Source organism: Acanthopagrus latus, chromosome 1, assembly GCF_904848185.1.
Source record: "Acanthopagrus latus isolate v.2019 chromosome 1, fAcaLat1.1, whole genome shotgun sequence".
NCBI classification, from domain to species: Eukaryota; Metazoa; Chordata; class Actinopteri; order Spariformes; family Sparidae; genus Acanthopagrus; species Acanthopagrus latus.
In genome coordinates this window covers 5,285,827-5,306,756 of record NC_051039.1, presented here as the reverse complement: position 1 = coordinate 5,306,756, position 20,930 = coordinate 5,285,827, and the positions used below count along the sequence as shown (strand labels likewise).

The following is a 20,930-nucleotide window of genomic DNA, read 5'->3' as shown; positions in this document are numbered from 1 at the left end:
TGGGATGTGCTGCTGTAGATTAAACTAGCCGATAGTATATACGGCTCATCTGGCGTAATTGAAGCCTCAAGATCCCAAATTTGGTTTGAAAAGACGTTATTTACACCCTCAAATAACGTCTTCTCAAACCAATTCAACCCATTTTATGTCTTAATGGTTGTTGACATTTTAAAACAAGTTGTTAAATGTTCATTAAAATGCTTCTGAAACATAAAAAACAAGAAGCTGGACATTATATTCCAGTCTGCTGCTGCTACAGCTCGTCTGGTTTTGGAGCCCGGCTGCACGGACTCACCCCGTCGTTCAGCCACAACAGCATCAGTGCGGTTCACCGCTGATGTTGGTTATTATTGAGTCTGGTTTTCATTCAGTGTCCCAGTTTTTACCAAAAGGTGTCAGCTGGGGTTTGTGGTTAAGGGCTGCTGTGCAAGTACACATACTCAAGAACTGCACGTGTTTTTAAAGTATTAAAAGTATTTCCATTTTCCTGCCACTTTTAAACTTCTACTCCATTACAAAATATTCTCCTCCGCTACATTTATTTGAACACTCCAGTTACTTTGTAGATTACTAGCTGCAGCAGCACAATCTTAGATTAATCCCTCACCAATAAATGATACAAACAAGCTGAATATATTGATCGACCCAGTATATACATGTACGTAAATGTGTTTATAATTAACTTCTGTTACTCAGGTACATTTAAAATCAGATACTTTGGGACTTTGGTTGAAGTACCGAACTTAAACAACTGCTGCCAAAAACAATCTAAAATATGCTGCATGGAGCCAAAACCATAAAAAAAACAGCTGTAGTGTAAAAGGTAACAGAAGTACATGGATGGGGGGCGTCCACATACTTTTGACTTTATAGGGTATGTTAAGTACATACCAGTGAATCAGAGCTCCATCTTCACCTGACCTCGTCTCTTCTATATAGCGCCCCCATGTGGCTAAAACGTGCCAACTACAGCAGGGTTGATGATTTAAAACCGCACATAACACAGTGAACTGTAAGAACAACTCACAGTGAGGAAGACAGAAGACAAACACAAGGTTCTTACAGGTTTGTTTGTTTTTTTTTTAAATATTATTTTAATACTTTTCTTAAAAAAAGATGTTGTACTCCATAATCTGAACAAGATGAATCTATTGACCTCAATGTCTCACTCACCAACATACCAACAGGTTGTTCTGGGTAAAATAAAATCAGAGAAAGCAAAAAGAAAAAAAGAAGAATACCGGTAAACTCAGAAACAATCAAATATGAAAGGGGGAAAAAGAAATGAATGAAACATTTAGGGGAAAAAAAAAAAAAGAAGTGATTATAGAATCGAAAACACTCACAGATCTCTGGGCCAACCTAAGGAAACCAGGAAAGGCTCCTGCCTCCAGAAACACACAATGGCACACGACATCCCGAAAGAGTTACCATGGACGATGAAAGATTTTTTAAAAAATAAAAACTAAAAAGACAAAACAAAACAAAAAACCTATTATACAGACTGTAGAAGCTGTGAGGGAGATAGTGGAGGACGCGACGGCTAAGAGAGGCTAAAAAAAAAGAAAAACAAAACATGTACATGATGTCAGGAAGTAATTAAAAAGATGCCAGTAAAGAAGTAGTTAAGTGCAGATATCGAACACCTACAGAATGACGGGGGCGTACAGAGATTTTGGAACCGCTTCTTCAAGCTATTACAGAGCAAAAACTGCTGCATGACTTCGGATTTAAAAAGGGGGTAAAAGGAAAATTAAATAGCAATAAAAACATAGCCTTTAATATAAAGTGAAAAGAAAATGCATTTTACATGTAAAAAAATGTGAATGAACTTTCAGCACTCAATAGATCGGTTTTGGCATAGAGTCGAGAAAAAAAAAAAAAAATGAACAGAAAAAAGTTATGAGAGAGAATAAGACAGACGAAACAATCCTCTCAATAGAATCATAAAAAAGTTTTTTTTTTTTCTTTTTTTTCTTTTTTCTTCTTTACAGTAAATTCTACAAAATCAAAACCAGAGCTCAGAGATGAACACAGAGACGAGCTTTGCTCCCCCGAAATCCAAATTCCTCTCATGTTCTTTTTCGGTGACTTTTCGTCGTATATAATATATATTCATGTATCTATTTATATATATATAACATGTATAATTTGCAGGGTATGATTGTTAGTTTACAGGCCAGAGCGCTAAGGCAAAGGACACACTCGGAGACTTTTTAAAATGTTCCTTCCTCGTCGCCCTCGGATGTTCACGCAGACCGAGCACCACCTGAAGTCTCCAGCTCTCCAATTAGTGAGTGAAGAGAGAATTAGAAGGAAGTGAAGGGAGGAAGGGTGTCTTAGAAAAGTGTGTAAATGTGGCCGGGGCTGTTGCGTTCCCACCGTGTCCTGAGGAAAGCGAACGACTCTCAGACGACCGCTGGGCCTGACTAAACTAGACCACACCAGCCCACCCCTCGCAGCTAAAATCCAGCTTCAAATATCTTCTTTTTTCTTTTTTTTTTAAGAGACATAATTAAAAGAGAGGAAAAAAAAACCAACAAAAAAAAAAAAGTGATCTGTCCATTTGTAATTTGTTCACCCGTTGCTTTTTAAACCATCTTCTCTCCTCTCAGGACACTAGAGAATAAGGTTTGTCAACTTAATTTCTTAAATTAAATTCACCTCTTCGCCGACATTATTTATCTTTTTAAATGTAAAAGTTCTGTCCCCTCCTGTTCATCCTGTCTTTCTTGTTTCTGCTCGAGGGAGCCGACTTATCATTTCACTGTCCTTTTTTTTTTTTTTTTTTTTTTTTTTAAATTCGACCTGCCGTCCGTGGAAACAACCATAAACACCAAACCAGACACCAAAACGTATCTGAGGTTGGAGGAAAAGAAGAGGGCATTAATTTAACTCCCCCCTCTCATTCACATGACACAAGCCAGCTGTTTCAACTACTGAGAGAAAGGGACAGTTACTATCAAGTTGTGTGTGTGTTTATTTATGTGTGTGTTTGTTTATGTGTGTGTGTGTGTGTGAGTGAGCAGCGACCAGGTGCATCAGAGCTTTGTGGTTTATATGCTTGTGTTAAACTGTGTCTGTGTGTCTACTGTGTCCCTCTCTCACTCCCATTATCGGCTTTATCCCTCTCAGAACAGATTCTCTTCAAAGATGGCCATCAGGTCGCTCTGGAAGTTGATGTCGATGGTGTCAGCCATCTGCAGAGGAGACGAGAACAACGGGAAGCATTAAAAGAGGAGAGTCCTTTTTACAAAACCAGAAATCAGTGTTTCTTTTAAAGATAGTTTGGTGCGTACCGCCTCTCTCCTGCGCCTCTCCTGCTCACGGCGGCGGGCCATCTCCCTCTGCTGGTCGGGAGTGTTCTGTGCAGCCGCGGAGGGCGGGGGCGGGGCCTGTTGCTGTACAGGTGGGGCCTGTGGGGAGTGAGTGGGAGGGGTGGAAGCTGGAGGTGTCGGAGCAAGTGGTGACTGTTGCTCCTGGCGACGGCGGGCGTCTTCTTGTGCTCGGCGCGCGTGCTCGATGGTGTCCTCGTCGTCGCGGCTACTGGAAGAAAAATGTAAATAAGTTCAGTGTCTGACTTCAGCAGGTCCGTGAGCTCTAACATTTACTGAACAAAGGCTAAATATATATTAAACATGCAGAAACAACATGATACTTTATATATACTTAATAGATTCATTCATTCATTCACTCATTACATCCCTTTGTTTCTGCTTCTTTCCCTGTTACAAACTTCTCCGTCTTCCTCCAACCTACCGAAGCTTCTCCTGCTCCCTCCTCGCCTGCTCTGCCTGGGCTTTCAGCTGTCTCTCTCTCTCCTCCTTCTCCCTGGCGGCCCGCCTGAACTGTTCAAAGCTGTCGCTGGAGGAGCGCACGGCGGAGGCCGGCGTCGACTGGGACTTCTGAGCGAGGCTGGCCCAAGAACCCATGTTCTTTAACTTCACATCCTGGGAGAAGACGAGGAGAGGGGGTTAAGAAAACGTTTAAATGGAAGGAGAGATCACAGACAAACCAAACAAAAGTGTGGTGTGGCTGTAATGTGTCTAAAAGCATCACCGTCTCATCACACACCTGTGTCTTCTTGGGAGCAATGGGAGTTTTGGGCTCTTGTTTGATTTTGATGTCTTGCTGGGAGCAGGGGGGCGCTGGAGAGTCTGGGAGGCGAGAACCAGGACGAGAACCATCCATTGACTTTAGATCCAACCCTGTAGGAGACACACATTTACAGCTTAAATAACCAGGCAGGCAGAAACTGAGATAATGAGCAAAAAATGTTTCCATAAAGTGGATGTAGATAGACGTAGAAAATCTGTCTGAACTCAAGAGTCACAGAAGACATGACATGGCCGTGACTGCAGGTAGGAACAGAGATCCTGCTGTTTAAGATTCGGACACTCACTGTGTTTGCTGTCCGGTTTGTGTGAGTCTTGACGCATGGCAGGGCTGAAGGGCGAGGGCGGCAGAACCGGCGACTGGGAAGGTTTCTCTTCTTTGACGGCCACCAGGTTGGACCTCTGCTCCTGCAGGCGGACACGTCACAATGACATGCAAAGAGTCCATTATCAAGAATCACAACGTCTCTCAGCATTAAAACAGATGAGTTTTCTTTTTAATATTTTGTTTTGCTGACACACACTAACACACAGAGCACAGAGGTAGGTGGATGACTCACATGTTTCTTGGTCTGTGAGGGTGACTGTTGTCCCATCGGATGGAACTGAGGCATCTGAGGAGAGTGCATCATCAGGGGAGAAGGGCTCTCACGCAGGCAACCTAGAAATACAGGAGAAGAGATATCGCATGTTCTTCAGTCTTCAGTTCAGCACAGAATTTAACTCAACTGTGCAGTAACGTCTACAATATTTAATGTGTAGCGGTTCCCAAGTCTAGTGCTACATTTTCCACATAAAAATGATCTCAATCTCAGACTACAATTATCACAATAACCACAGTGCTTTGAATTTAACACTGCTCAGTAGCTTTCAGTGTGTAGGTAATTCAGTATGTAATTAGAACAGTCTAATCAGCACAAGTCCCATATGACAATATGGAGATTTCCTGCTTTTCTGTTTTTTTTTAAAAATCATATTAAACTGAATATCGGTGGTTTTGACCTGGAAAAACAGGACAATTAAAGATAACACTTCAGACTTGAGACTGGGATGGACATTTTTCACTATTGACTGTCAATTAATCCATAAAATAATCCATGGATTAACTGTTAGCTGCAGCCCTTTTGATGACAAACACGAACACATTCCTGTGTTGAAGTCCTGGTCTGACTTTAAAATTAGTCAACTTCCTTTTACCCTTTTAAGCAAAGCGGCTGTTTAATTCCCATAATCACAATGTTCTCGTTGTGATTATGGGGTTTAACAACATGTTATTGTCTGACTTATTGTTGGTTTGGTTTTGAAGGCCTAACCGTACTTTCTTTTTGCAGTGATTATAACTTAATTTTGTGCAACAAAAAATATATGTTTTTCCTTTCTGGACCCTCAATTTAGGAACCAGTAATCTGTGGTAACAGCTACCTGCATATGAATGCAGAATCCTGTGGTACTGGAAATGTTCTGGTTTCTGTCTGTAGTCTGACAACCGTTGACCAATCCTGTTTAAGCAGTTTTTAATCTGCATGCAGGTAAACAGTCCGTGTGGAGAACAAAAGGAGGCACACATTGCTGAAGAAATGCAGTCACGAAACCCACCGACTATCCTCTGATGACAAAAGGCTCTCAATGCCAAATCAATTCTCACATCTCAAGCTGGTAATCAGACTGCGCTGATCGGAAATCAAATATGTTGGCTACGCTGGAAACTCCTAAACACTGGCCGTTGCCCTCAAACATATCTTACCTGTTGAGAAAGGCTCCGGCTTGCTGCGCGGTGATGGCTGCTGTTGATGTTGTTGATGTTGTTGTTGTTGCATCTGTTGTACCTTCTGCTGCAGGGCCACCCCCTTCTGCTGCTGCGACGCCGACGTGTGCGTATGTGGGAACGGCTGCCGCATGTGCGCGTGGCCTGAGCTGTGCCGCTGCATCAGGGGCGGGGTGGGCGTGGTCACAGCCTGCGTGTGCAGCGACGGCACCAGCTGAGAGGCGACCTGCGCAGGTGAATGGGTGTGCGCGTGCAGCGGCTGGGTCTGCGGGGTGGGTCGAGGCTGGAGCGACTGCAAGAAGGTGTGAACTTGACTGAGGGGCGTGATGTCAGCGCTGGTGGGCGTCGGCTCTTCGTCGTCCTCCAGCAGGGCTTGTGGGGGTTGCGCCGAGAGGGTGCCCAAGATGCCATGCGATGGGGGTGAAGGGACGCGGGGGCGCGGGACGGGCTGGGGGAGGGTGAGTGGAAGCGAGGGCTGAAGCTGGGGTGAGGAGGATGGAGGCAGGGTGGGGAGTGAGGACGGGGGAGGCTGCAGGATTTTTGGAGGAAGTGGCGCTGCTCGGTTGCTCGGTCTCGATGGTTGCTGGGGTAGAGCATTGTGGATCGCTGCAGACGGTACGAGGACAGGGATGGAGGAGAACAGATGTTTTCATTTTTAGAAAAAACAAAAGATCTTTCCTGCAAATTTGTCTTGAAATTTTAAGATGATATGCTAAGCAAACAAGCCACAGTCCAAAAACAAAAAAACAAGAAAATGAGTTCTGGGATGTGAAGTTAACACATATGAAAAACATTTGTGCTGAGACAGTAAGCTGATTAATCGATCAGTCGACTGATGGAAGCTTAATCTACAGCAATTTTGATGATCACAATTCTTTAAGTGACTATCAAGTGTCAAATTGACGAAAATTTGGCTCTTCTAGCTTCTGAGATGTGAGGATCTGCTCAGTGATGACGATTGATAAAGGAAATAATCAAAAGATGCAAGTTCTAATGTGATACCTGAAGTATACACACCTGGTGAAGGTAAGATGGGATGTTGGTTTAGGAAAGGATGCGTCTCGGTGGGCGTCTGGCCGGTGGGTGTGTTCGCGTTTAGGAGGCCGGGCACGACGGGGGCACCGGCCGTAGTAATGGTTGGATTCGGCTCTGTGTTCGACTGCGTCAGGTGAGGGTTCATGAACTGAGCCAGAGGATCAAATCCAGAGCTCAACAGCTGGGACGAGTCCAGAGACGGGACAGGGACGTGGACAGGCGGCGGCGGGACATACGGTGGTTTGGACTGGACCACTTGAGGCGGAATCTGAGGCTGAGGAGCGACTGGGCCCGCTCCGCTACTGAGGGGCTGGTGGGGTCTCTTGGTGTCCTTGTTAGACGAGGTCTTCTTCTGCTGCTTGGGAACCAGCCCTGATAGACAAACGGTTTATGAAATATATGGTAGAAATACGAGGAAAGTTGATGTTATAAAGAACTACAGCTATGTTTCTCAAAATAAGACATGCTGACAGCTGTTGTGCGTTAACGTTACCATTCTCAGAGTCTTCACTATCAGAGGAGTCGCTGCTGTCTGAAGATGAGGATCCCGTCTTCATCTTTGTCACATTTGTTGTTTCCAGAGGCTTTTCTGCTGCGACAAAACACATAAACAACATTCAGAAAGTGATGGACTGACAGCTTCTGTGTAGGCACACAAAATGTTGCCAGTATGAAGGAACAAAAGCAACTGTGAGCTACACTTTTTGACAATATACCTGATGACTTGCAAACAGGGCCGCGATAGATGAATGAACTCATAATAACGATGCTAACGCAAACGTTTCTGAAAAACTAGATGAGAAGATTCATAATGTGCTAATAAAAAGGCTACAGCAGCCTGGTTATCTTACAATCGCACAAAGCCAAGCAAGCAGCGTGGATCATTATGCTAAGCTAACCAGCTGCTGAGTGTAGACTCAAATTTAAAGTCCAGATAAAACGGCATTTTTGAGAGTATTTAGATGTATGGATGTCTCGCTATTTTTGGTTGAAAGTGATTGGGACATTTTTCATCCTGATTTTGACAAACATATATGATCATATCATCCAACTCCCTGACTGAAAGCAAACCAGACGATTTTGCAAAATACTGAATTATTCATTTCAAATTATCATCACACTGTGTATCGTAACATAACAAACATATGATCATTACATGCAAAAACTGAGATTATCTGAAATCAACTGTGTCTGCTATTGACACTTTTAAAACTGACGCACAGCATGTACAGTAAAAAAGGTTAAATGCATTATTTAATCCTGAGTGGCAGAACAAGACCATCCTAGACAAGTGCTGTGACTCAAGAACAACAGCACTCCTGCAAAGTCATATGACAATCCTCAAAAAGAAGAGGTGTGGATAAACACACACGAACAACCTACCTGATGGCTTTTTCTTCTTCTTGAGGCAGCTGGACACGTATTTCTCCAGCTCTCTCAGCGTGGAGGGCTTCAGAGTCTCAAAGTCGATCTCGATCTCATCCGGGTTGGAGTTCTTCAGCGAGGGCTCGCGCGTTTGGATTATGTGCACGACGCGGCCCAGTTTGTCGCCGGGCAGCTTGTTGATGTCCAGGCTCAGCTGGCGTTTCTCCTCGTACGACATCGGCTTGCCCCTCTCAGTGGACACGCCCCCGAAAGCATCTGAGGAGGAAGCAAAATGGAAGATTGATCTGGAGAGCGCTTTCAAAACAAACAAAAATCCTGCTCCAACATATGTCTCTCATACATACCTATGTCATCCTCTGCTTCAAGAGAGGCGGAGGGGACGAGAGGAGTTGGCCCAGGCTGAGGCGGCAGAGGTGGGCGGCTATTTTTAACTCCTTCTTTCTTACTGTGATTGACAAATGATCAGATTAGCTCCAGTTATTGCAGCTACAATAACATCACTTATCTTATGACCTCTCCAACACCTACCCAGGCTTCTTCCTCTCCTTCTTAACAATGTTCAGCTCCTTGCTGCTCTTGTTTTTCTTAGAAGTCTGAAGCACGACAGTTGGAGGTGTCTCCACAGCTTCCTCTGCTCCCATCTTCTTCTTGTGCTTTTCTTTCTTCTTCTCCTTCTCCTTCTCCTTCTTGTCCCTCTCTTTCTTCTTGGGCTTGCTGGCTTGGGGCTGCGACAGTGCTGCGAGTTGTTCATGGACAGCTTTGAGCTACAGGACACAAACACACACACACAGTTGTGGTCTTAGGAGATGGAAAGACAGCAGCTTGGACAGTAGTTTCTCCGTGTTTCAGCATTCACCCACGTTCGGTAAAGCTGTTCTGCGTGGCCCACCCACCTGTCGCGTCTCATAAGCCTCCCTCCCCCTTCATTTTCCATCCTCTAACCTGTTCCTGTAACTCAGCCAATCGCTGTTGCCTTTCGTGTTCTGAGTCTCCCGCGGAGGACTCCGACTCCGAGGTACTGGAGCTATCGTCTTCCGAGACAGCAGAAAGAGGCGGGGCTTGTCGATTAGAGGGGGCAGGGTGGAGGGCCGACGACGGGGTGGGAACAGGGACGGGCTCCTCTGGCTCATCAGGCATTTTGGCAAAACGCATCTCAAACACGTCCTGTCGGGACAGAGGATGTCAGGAAACCGAACCACAAAAGGCACAAACAGCGCAGAAGAACAACAACAAATATGACATTCAGAATTTTTTTCTATTTACAGGTCTTAATACATGTTAGATATATAATACACTTTAAATTAAAATATTCTAACGATCTAGCCCTGAGTCTTGTGCATCTACATGGAGACGTTTATCATGTTTCATTGACTGAAACCGAACACTTGTGTAAATTAGAAACATCTTATTTGTTTTTAATAAATATGTAGTACTATTACAACCACAACTACTAAAAATTATAACAGCACATTTAATAAAAGTTAACTTCATGTAAAGAAATAAATAAAGCTATAAATCAATAAATTGTGCAAAACTGCTTTCAAATATCTGAAAAGACACAAAGTGCATTGTCACCATATCCATAAATTGCATTAGTTGACACAACGTTGCCACAATACTGAGATTTACTTTATCTGTTCTGCATTGTGAGTCAGCAAACAAACTCAACAGCTGTGTTATCGGCCACGTGAACAAACAGAGGGAGAAAACAAAGATAGATTTGTTTAACATGGGAATAACAAACTTGGGTGTTTGCTGACTCTGAGCTGGATCTTACATGGTGCCAGGTAACAGTGCAAAAACACTGACATTACACCCACGTGAGCTTGTTTAACATCTTATTTCTAAATAATGGGCATAAATCTGCTGCCTCCATCCTGTCGGGAAGATTGTAGACACTCGGGGTCCTTTCAAGGATAAGTTCACCCGAAATGTTTGAGTCAGTCCACCTCATGCTGATGGACATGTGGGTGAGGTTTTATAGTCCAGGAAACATTAGAGCTTCGCCGCAAAATGATGTTGCAGAATTCTCCTAAACAACTGAAGAAGATGGGGACTTAAAATGAATAAACAAATGGCTACATACAGTTTGTCTGGCATAACCATAAATCTCTAGATTACCGGAGATCCTAAACTAATTAGAAAAAGTTTTTTACACTCAACACATGCAGTCGAGCTCGTGCACCCTCTCCGGACGGGTTGATGCTAATGCGAAAGCTAAACAGTAGCAGCTACAGTAAAAATTTCAGCAAAGAATGAGTGTAAATAACATCTTTTAAAAAATCAATTTGGGATTTTGCGGATTCTGGAGATTTTTCTTACGCAGGATAATCTTTATGGAGCCACGTTGTGTTTTTCTGTCCACAAATGATTTAAGAAAAACAAAGCTTCACCCGACTTCCCATCAGCATGAGAGTGAGGAGAACGTGACTGAATTCTCCTTTCTGGATGAATTTATCCTTCAAGTCTCCATATACATACAGATGATTGTATGCAACACTAAAGGACATAATAAACTGAAATAATAAAAGTAACTGCAGTATTACCATAGCTTGTTGAAGGGCCCCGAGTAAAATTATATCTTAACTCAGTTTTAAAGACTTAAACAACAGAGTAGGAGAAACAAGTTGGTCCACAAGGTGTTGTGTATTGTGGATCGCTATGGCGATCATTATGTTGCTTACCTGTAATTTGCGCGCCATGCCAACCACGTCGTGGTCTGGGGGATTGTACTTGTAACAGTTAGAGAACATCAACCGGACGTCTGCGGCAAACTCTTGAGCGTCTCTGTACTGTCTGTTGTCCATCTTTTTCTGAAGGAGACAAATGAACCGCCTCGATCAGAACCCATCCAAATTCTTTCACTTTTAAAACCTTCTTTACATTTTAGTGGATTGCTAAGCAAATGGGGAGTTTTGGAACTATTCTTTTAAATGACAAAAAGGTTTGTTGTAAAGTAAAACAAATAAGTTACATACAATATATAATACAGATCACACAAGGTCAATTACACATGTTACCGGATCCTTATAGAATCACCTTGATGGAGCTGAGATCCATGGGGTGCTTGATGATGTCGTGGTAGTCATGGAGGCCAAGAGCTCTTACGTCAACAGGCTTGTAGAATGGCCAGGCGTATGATACATGTTTCTTAGACAGCATTTCTCTGACGAGGCGCGCGCAGAAACGCAGCTGATCCTGCCGCTTCTGCGTGACTGTCCCTCCCGTCTCCAAACCGCCTCCCAGGTGATGCTGAGAGTCCGGCTGCAAAGGTTCTTTTTTGGGTTGCTTAGACGGACGACTGCTCTCTCGGCGCGGCCGAGTCTCGGCAGAGACCGGAGATGATTCACTGAGCTGGTCGTTGGCCGTGGGTGTGGTGGTGTCTGCTTTCCTCTTCTGGCTCTTCCTTTGCTGTTGGTGCGTCAGAGATCAGAGGTTAGAAAATGACAACAAATCAACTTGTGATCAATTACAGGGTGTCAACAGTTATCACTCATTTTCATGCTTTTAAAGACCCTTCAAGGTTATCAAATTTAAGATTAATCATCAGAAATGTGGACTTTCAAGAAGTGGAGCTTGACCAAAAATTAAAAAGCTGGATGAATACAATCAGACCAAATGTGGCCATCAAGATCTTACATTTTGGGACTTTAGTATGACAACATTTTAAGACATTTTTAAAGAACTACAGACACCCAGTGCCTGCTGACTTCTCCTCACCTTGATGAGGGAAGGGCTGCTCTGCAGCATCGGGGCAGGATGGAGGCCTTGGTGCGTTGGGGCTGGAGGGGGAACAGAGGTCATGCCCTGGGCCAGGATGTCAGGTGTTGAGAGGGGAAACGCAGGTCCCAGATGGGGTGCATGTGATGGTGCATGTGATGGTGCGTGGGAGGGTGGTGTGGGAGGCACACGTGGGGGCGGAGGCTGGCCCAGAGACAGGGTGGGCGGGCCTTGAGGGACAGGTGCGGCGCGGGTCTGTGGGGTGGTCGAAGGGGAGGAGAAGCCTCGTGTGTGGGGGGTGGTGGAGGGGGACGATGACTCATGGCCTGAATCTGACTTGATCAGACCTGGAAGGAATAAAATAAACACATGAAGATCACAAATATTAAATCAAGCATTAAAAAAAACAACAACACTGCCATCGTGTCCAGGAAGGAACTTAAACCTGTTGGACAGATTATGATGATTCACCCGACATCCAGATTTGATTAAACAATAAATGTTCCGTGATAGGTGTAGCTGATGAAGAGGAACAACCAGAACAGACAAAAGAAGAACTTGGCTTGAACAAGCTTGACTGGTTAGGTTAGTACAATTTACTCGCCGTTGCAATCAAGTCATGGCAGCTCCACATTACAGTCTCATCAAGGACACACACAAAAAACACTGCTACTGAAAGGAAGATGGAGGCTCTTGATGCAACAAAAACAGCATTTAAGTGACACTTAAGCTCATACTACATCTGAAAGTCACACCTGGCTCACGTCTGCCCCCTCGTCGTCCCTTGGTGACAACGGCAATCTCCGTCTCCTCCTGCGGCATCAGTGTGATCATCTGGAGAAAGTGCTTCTCCAAGGCCTCCGCCATTAGGACAATATCATCTCCAGGCTAAACACACAAACACCCACATGTTTAGAAGTCACACGCTCTTTGGACGGAGGCTTTACATCCTGAACTTCAAGCAACATGCGGTGGCTGACCTTGTTGTAGATGTAGCAGTTTGTGAACATGGTGTTGAAGTCTTGGATACACTCCTGGGCATTCCAGTAGTAGTTGTTCTCCAGGCGTTTTTTTATCGTGCCCATGTCCATAGGGGTCTTGATGATCTTATAGTAGTCCTTCAGGAAGACAGAGAGCAGTATTAGATCAGTATCTATTCTAAACAAAAGCAGGCAAAGAGACAATGTATGTTTGAGTCTCATCCTCTTTCATCAGGCCCAAAGAAAGATTCATATTACTGCGTCATTTGTCAACATTCAACAAACCCTTGTTATCCGTAAAATATATCAGTCAAATCAAAACCAAGATTGACTTTATTCTACTAACAAGAATTCTCCATGTAGCTAATTAAAGAAACACCATACACAAGCTAGTTTAACGTTGCAGCTCAGCAGAGGAAGATGCCATTGATGTTTAAATCCTGCGCTATCATGAGCAGATGCAGGCTGCTTTGACACGGTTGGTGGGTGTAGTTTGGTCCAAAGAAAATAGTTCCTACATGAAACTGCTCACTACAAGGTCTGGGGACTATCTTGATTAACGGGGTAATGATTTCGATTTGAGTTTTTGAAATGTATTTTCTTTTGGCGCTTTAAGCACCACAAGCTTAAAGCGCAACAAGAGTATTCGGCGTGTTGTTTCACTTTCACATTCATCTCCTGAAAAGCTAAACTGTTAACCTCAGAAGAGTAGCTGCTGTTCTGGTTACAACTAATGGGGGATACAAATAAATAAACAATAAACAACCATAGACGGATTACAGAGACCAATGGAAGTACAGCGCCACGTATTTTTCCACCTCCACGAGTTTCTCCTCTTTGACTACGATAATCATTAGTATTTTGCATTTGACCAAAGTCAAATCAGCCATAACATTGTGCCCAAAAGAGGAAGTCTGAGGAAAAAAACGAGCTGCTCTCAGAGGAAAATAAGGTCCAGGAGACTGCGTGTAGTCAACAAGGTGGCAGGGTCCGCCACATATAAACAAAGTAAAAGTTAGTTTGTTGTTACTTTGTCAATAAAAATCAGTCAATGAAGACTTTTCTTTATTTATTTAAGTTCTTCCCCAAAACAACATTGTGCTCCTTTAAATAAATACGTTAGCTAACTTGATGCTATCAATTTATTTTGGACTATTCACTTTTACTACTGGCACCCAAACATACATAAACATGTGACTCACAGGCAAATTGAGTTTGATGGCATCTACAGGAGCTTGGAAGGGCCATGCAAAGTGGTGTTTCCATAATGGCTTCAACACCTCTTTAAGCAGGTACTGAAAAAAGAGAAACATCACATAAAAATCAATCAAACTGACGTCCAAACACCAGAAACAGTTCAGACATACGATCAAACAAAATGAGAGCGGCGTACCTGTAGCTGGTTGGTCTGTCGTTTGGGCCTGTTGGGGTTCCATGTTTCAGGGGGTGGAGGGTTGAAGGGGAGAGGCGGTGGGGCAGAGGGAGGGTTCTGGCTGCTGCCTGCCTCCAGTCCGTCTCCCATCGCGGAGGTGCGTTGCAGTGGCTGAGCAGACAGTTTATGCAGATTGGACCTGGCAGGGGCAGGCGGGACCGGGGGAAGCCCCCTCAGGCCATTACACTCCCCACTCGACTCTCTGGAGGGACAATCGAGAAAAGCATCATCACAGCTGCCACGACAGTTTCGGGCTCCAACTATCATTTTCAGTATTTACTATTCATACCACTATTTTCGCGATTAAGTGTTTAATTTTTAGTCTATAAAATGTCAAAATCTTTAGAAAAATGCTCATCACAATTTGCTAAAGCTAAAAGTGGGCCAGCCAGTGCTCCAAGATATTTCATTTAATATCATAAACGTCAAGCAAATCCTCTCATTTAATAAACTGAAACCCACAAATGTTTGACATTTTTTCTTAATTCTAACTGAAGCGATTAATCTATCATAATAGTTGGCAAGTAATTTATTTCAATCACTAAAGAATTAATCGGCAATCGCAGCTCCACTGATGTTACCGTCCCCGTGCTTTTGAATCAGCTCAACTCTGATTCAACTTTCTCAGGATGCAGTCAGCATCATCATCAAACCTCAAATCTGAAACCAACTTATTATAAAATCAACTCAATATCAAGCACATTCCTTCTCTCTCTGTCTCGGTGTCAGTCCAAAGTGTCTGCACGTTGCTCTAAAACAGCAGCTTTAACGGCATCGGTGTGTGAGAGGGAAAAAACTTTGCAAGGCATCTCATCTTTGGCACTGTCAGTTAACTGCTCTGACAGCAATCAAATTTGCCTTCATTTGTTATTTCTCTCCTTTGTTGTAGTGTGTCTTAACAAAAGGTCTGTGTGGGCAGGGATCATGCACAATGTCTTTTCAATGTGCATACTAATGTCTGCAATCCAGACCAGCTACAACTTGTTACATCTTTAAATATTCAAATATTAAATATTGAGTCATGGCTTAAAATCAAATGAAGACCGTTTGCCTGCAGCGTCTCTGCCTCGTCTTGGTAGCTGTAAACACATTAGAGATTTATGCACCTAAAATAGCCCTGGTCAGCATTTAATTAAGCTATGAGATGCTGTGTACAGTGTGAGGCTTTCAAAATGCAAAATAACTAAATGATTCTGACTTACAAGAAGCTGTATTGTAGGTCAATAGTTGACTCAAGGTTCACCGCTAGTCTCAAGCAGCTATTAGAAATAATATGGTGATATATTGATACTGTTGATAAATAAATCCTTTTCACAATTTAGGGTAAAGAAACACTCAGTAATGTTGGCATGGCACTTCCAGAGGAAATCAGTTTTAGTTTTTCATGTAAAGTCAAAGCCTGTTTGTTGTTGAATTGCAATACTATCCATATCAACCATTCCAGACACTATTCACAATGATCCAACCTGTTCAATTATGGATGCACAATAAACATCAGCATCAAGGTCCTGTTCCTCTAGAAATGGTAGATGCGACAACAGTCCAAAGACACATAAATAAATACATTTTAAAAAATAAATGTTTTTCAAGTCAGATTGGAAGAAACGTTCAAATCAGCTGCTGATCACACCAAGGCGCATCGCTAGATATGCATCACCAGCAAGACTATTTTATTCCCCCTATGATACACATCACGTTTTTTTGGGCGTGCATAAAAGTTTAAATATTCTCAGCTTTCCAGCATAGTTCTAGGAATGAAACCTCTCACTGATGTCACATCTTGCACCAGACAGCACGTGCACGCTGCCTTGCTCCACAGGCGTACCACTCATGCCACTGAGCCACAAACAGGTGGATGGAACAAAATGTTCTGCACCATTTGTGAGAGGGCAGGTAGGAAAAATCTGACGAGATCATCAAGCATTTCCTCGGATAAATAATTTTTTTTTTATCTTGTCATAACGGTTGTTTGTTTTATTGCTGTTTAAATGTAGGCAATACATGGCTTTTTAAAACATATGTCCAGTAAGTGCTTGATATTACCAAAATTAATATCCAAAAGAAATATATAGGAGTTGAAGGATGAAAATATTGTCATTGCTGAGCCCAATGTTTCAAATAGACCTAAAAAGAAGGTTAATTCTGACAAATTTAAATATTAAGAAGACAATTTATTTTCTGAAGACTCACATGTTTGTTGCTGTGCAGCTGTTATCTAATCCAATTGTGTGATCATATCTCAGTTGGTGAGGCGGCGATTTCCTGAGGTAACACCGGAGGATTATCTGTGACACGCTGTGGGGGCAAGGAAACCACAACACACAGATGTCACACCTGAGAGAGAAGGATATAAAAGAGGAATGCCTGATCAAAATTAAGGTCAACGCATGAGGGCCGTTTCCTCAAATTTGCCCATCATACAGAGAAACAACCAACTGTGTTTGGACAAAACAGAAATAGCACAAAGAAATGCTGCATTCCTTCATGACATGCTGATGGCTCCATGATGCCACCTGCACCTCTTTATCAAACCACTTCATTTGGAGCCGCATCTGTTTAGTTCATTCCTCCTGGGCAATAGTATGATGATAATAATAATAATAATAATAATAATAATACACAACTGTCCAAAATTATCTTACACAATACACACATTACACAATTATTAGTCCTAGTTTATTACAGCTAAACAAAAGCTTTTTGAGCAGGCATACACCTTCACCTTACTTCCTATCCAATGTTTCTATCCTCCTGTGAGCCCTCATTTACCTGCACTGTAAGGAAGACACACATTTATCAATCTGACCTTCAATCGAAGTCTTCCAGAACTTCATTCTTCCATAAAAAAAGGACTACATGCATACATTACGGTCAATGAACGTAAACTGTATTAGTATATTCTCTTCTTCATTCCTCTGGGAATCAGACGGTACAATGAGCAGTAATATGAATATGAATATGAGTGTTTGACTGTTTTATAATTCTTGTGTGTAACATTTCAACATGTTCATGTCAAAGACTTGTTGTTATTTAAAGGTTTTGTGCTATAGTTTATCTTGTGTGGGTTTATGTTTCAGTGACTTCCCCCTGACCTTGAACTTTGACAGCTGTTAGATGTAAACTGATAGTGGATATTGCAGCACTTTGAGGTCCTTTTTGAAGTTTCTCTGTGAGACAAGTTTTGTGCCTCCATATCTGCTTATTTTCTTCAACCAAAGACCTAGACTTTGATATCAAAATTTAAATCAGATTGATTTTCTCTTCCAAGCTTGTGTTGTTAGATACATCTATATAATGCTTGGAAATATTGGAAGACAAGTGCACGTTTAATGTTACAGGTCTGTTAAAAATCTTCCCTGCTGCATTATGTTTCCTAAACTGAAACCAAAACTACAACATGCTTCCAGACATAAATCGACGTATCTCTAGTGGACTGTGGGAGCAAATGACTTAATAAACCACGTACAATGTTGTGTTTCATGCTATTTTACAAATTTAGCTGTCAAACTACGTTGCCATTAATATATGCTATATCAAATCTAACTCACCAGCCTACCGTGTATGATGTTTGAGGCTTGAAAAAAAACACAAACATATCGCGAAAATCTACGTAAAACACCTAAGCTATTCTGTCTTTACACTGTGCAATCGCCTTCGCAAAAGCATACAGTTAGCATCAGGCTAAAAGCAACGTCGCAGCTAGCAGGTTAGACTAAGAAAAAGAAAAAAAAACACCAAACGAGCAGACAGTGAAGCGAATAAACGTAATCTGACACCTACATCAATAATTCTACAAAATATAATCAGCCATTTTGCTGCTATTTCGCATCACGTAGCTAGCTTCTTCACACCACCGGTAACCTGACATTGTGTGAGGTGAGCAAAGGAGCTAACGACGCTAAGTGTCGTGAATAACGTAACTTATCACCGACTGAGAGACACAGAGTCGACTACAAAACAACTTTGTGCCACACATTCGCCGTGCTAACCTTTAATGTCAGTGCATCGCCATGTCCACTGAGAGCGAGTGACAGCTCTGCACGTAAACGGGCTTTCAGAATACGACTTGGACGGGGTTGATATTCTCGAAGTGACGTACGTCGCACTCCGCACGAGCTCCTGCGCCACCGTGCGTAAACTACGCTTCCGAGAGGACGTAACTTATGTCACGAATACGGCCTACGGGGCTACAAACAAACAGCCTAGCAGCTAACTTGCTAGCATGAGAGCGACCTGCAGCTAACGTGCACCCTGACAGCACGGAGTGTCTTGTGCCACGAAAACGACGTGAACACGAGCGCGAAGATAAGGAAGATACAACACGGAATACGCACAAAAACGCCAAATCGCGCTGATTTAAAAGACAAAAAAAAAATCATCTATCTCGTGTGCCCGAACCGGTGCAAGGCCTGCGAAGACAGCTCATGCTCCTCTTGCCGAAGCGCACACTGACAGCGCGGGAAATACGCCCCCGATGTCCGTTGTAAAGCTTTTATCGGATCCTCGGAAGTGTATGCTTTCGTTTGGTGTACCAATGTCGTCCACACAGAGGCATAAAACGGTATTTTTACCTTGTTCAGTTGGTTGTCAGCGCTCGCGGACCTTCCTCGCCCCAAATCCAGAACAAACAGTCCCGTTCGACGTCGATGACGTCAGACGCACGGAGGACGGCCGAAGTCTGCCAGGCGAAATGTCAGCCGGAGCTCCGCCCCCTTTCCCCTGGGGTGATATCATGCAATACTTTGTAACGATTTCAGCCATTAAACAGGTCGTTGTTTATCAGGCGAAGTCTGGCTTTCACCCATTATGTTCAAATAAAGAGCTTTTAAATGAATAACCGTGTATATTGCGTATAACCGTGTATAACCGTGAATATTCAGGAAATTCAGTCATAACGCATGTTTTTTTTTTATCCACAAAAGTGTGGCGTGGTATAAATGATGCAGTCCTCAGAAAGAGGAAATGAGAAGACTGTCAGAATAAATTATTTATTTTAACAAATAAATAGTATAACAAAGAATATCAATAAAGCCAGTCATTACTTTGCACCTCTCTCTCCTATTTATTTATTTTATTTTATGATTATTATTATTATTTTATTATTCTTGTATATTCTCATGCTTGTTACCTTTCAGTGTAACATTTGCTGTGTGCTTTTCGAATTTATTCTCATTATTTGATTGTTTTTTAAAAAATGGTTTATTTTATTTTATTTTTCATTTATTTAATTATTTTTATTTTTTTGCACTGGCAGCATGGTGGGGACGGGTGCGGGGGAAACGAAAAATTATTTATGTTGAATATCTGTAATCAAAGCTTATCTTCTCTAATAAAAACATTTGCACTTTGCACCTTTTGTATAAGTCCTCATTGTTATTTTCTAATTATTATTGACACTCTTTATAAAGCAGAAAAAAATGTTGTTGATGAATATACACTCCTCAAAATTAGAGAAATATTGGGATATTTTATTGTTTCATTTGATTGTTTATTCTGTGACATGTCTGAATTTTTATTTTGTGTCGTGAATAATTTTGGTCCACAAAAACAGTGTGAAATTAATTAATTTGACTTTCATTGCACAGCCATAGACATGCATGTATAAACCCATATCCCCACATTCATAACTGAGTTAATATTTACATACATAAAACCAGCGTTGTACAAAATATCCAGATGCCATACATGAGTAGAAGTAAAGATATTAAATATGTGTTTAAAATTTGATTTGGTAAATGTGAAAATCACTCACACAAATAGTGCTGCGATTAAGTTTTAATAAACCGATATTAAATTTACACTATTTTAGGGAAAGAGAGAAAGATCTTCATTGACAGGTCTCTAGGCATGATCCAACTATGACCGAGTAAACTTAAATAAACAAACTGGCCTTAAAAGACAACACAATTTCATTCTTATATGGTGGACCCTGCCACCTTTCTAACTTCAAACACTGTTCAGTGTCCTTAATTTCTCAGAACAGCTTGTTCAAGCAAGTATTTCTGAGTTTGTATTATTAACTAATGGGTATGGTAAACATTACAATTATGAGTTTAAATTTCTTCTCCATATTTATTGTCAAAAGCATTTTTTCTGCAAAAAAAACAAACAAAACAAAAACAAAAACAAAAACAAAAAAAAAAGCAAACTGGCTCCAACAGTTGGTGCACAGCCTTGTGGTGGAGGATGATGTTAACTCAAAATGAAGCGGTCATGATTAGACATTTAATTAACAGCCATAGCCAGTGTAAAGAAACACCTTTTCTGATTTCTTACTCCTCAGTCTTCACCAGTACATACCATCACAGCAGACTACGGAGTAACATGTAGCCAAGAGGATAAGCCTTTTTACTCAAATAATGAGGTAGTTTTCATGGTTTTAATTCAGCCCAGCTCTGAACTTCTGCCTTTTATCATTTAGACTTTATCGTTGGTGGTCAAACTGCAGTTTTAACTCTTCTTAAACTGACTTAAATCAACACAAAACAGTGAAACAG

At 42.1% G+C, this 20,930-nt stretch overlaps 1 protein-coding gene across 6 annotated transcripts; it reads right to left on the bottom strand.

The window, feature by feature from the left end:
- Positions 1-1,059: 1,059 nt before the first annotated feature.
- On the bottom strand, positions 1,060-19,129 carry LOC119021291 (bromodomain-containing protein 4-like). Of its 6 annotated transcripts, none has more exons than XM_037101486.1 (22): positions 19,005-19,129; positions 16,624-16,767; positions 14,395-14,635; positions 14,204-14,296; positions 13,002-13,139; positions 12,777-12,909; positions 12,022-12,368; positions 11,341-11,712; positions 10,986-11,114; positions 9,244-9,465; positions 8,830-9,065; positions 8,646-8,746; positions 8,299-8,556; positions 7,409-7,507; positions 6,898-7,287; positions 5,860-6,486; positions 4,676-4,776; positions 4,403-4,523; positions 4,075-4,208; positions 3,760-3,950; positions 3,300-3,546; positions 1,060-3,200 (listed from the first exon to the last, which is right to left on the bottom strand). In XM_037101486.1, exons 3-22 carry the CDS (start codon positions 14,521-14,523, stop codon positions 3,132-3,134), a joined length of 4,137 nt encoding a protein of 1,378 aa, XP_036957381.1. In that variant the 5' UTR covers positions 14,524-14,635; positions 16,624-16,767; positions 19,005-19,129; the 3' UTR covers positions 1,060-3,131. The 6 variants fall into 6 exon arrangements, with proteins under 6 accessions (XP_036957381.1, XP_036957425.1, XP_036957417.1 ...); XM_037101530.1 differs by having other exon boundaries at positions 3,300-3,543; XM_037101522.1 differs by having other exon boundaries at positions 7,409-7,504.
- Between the last annotated feature and the right edge of the window lie 1,801 nt (positions 19,130-20,930).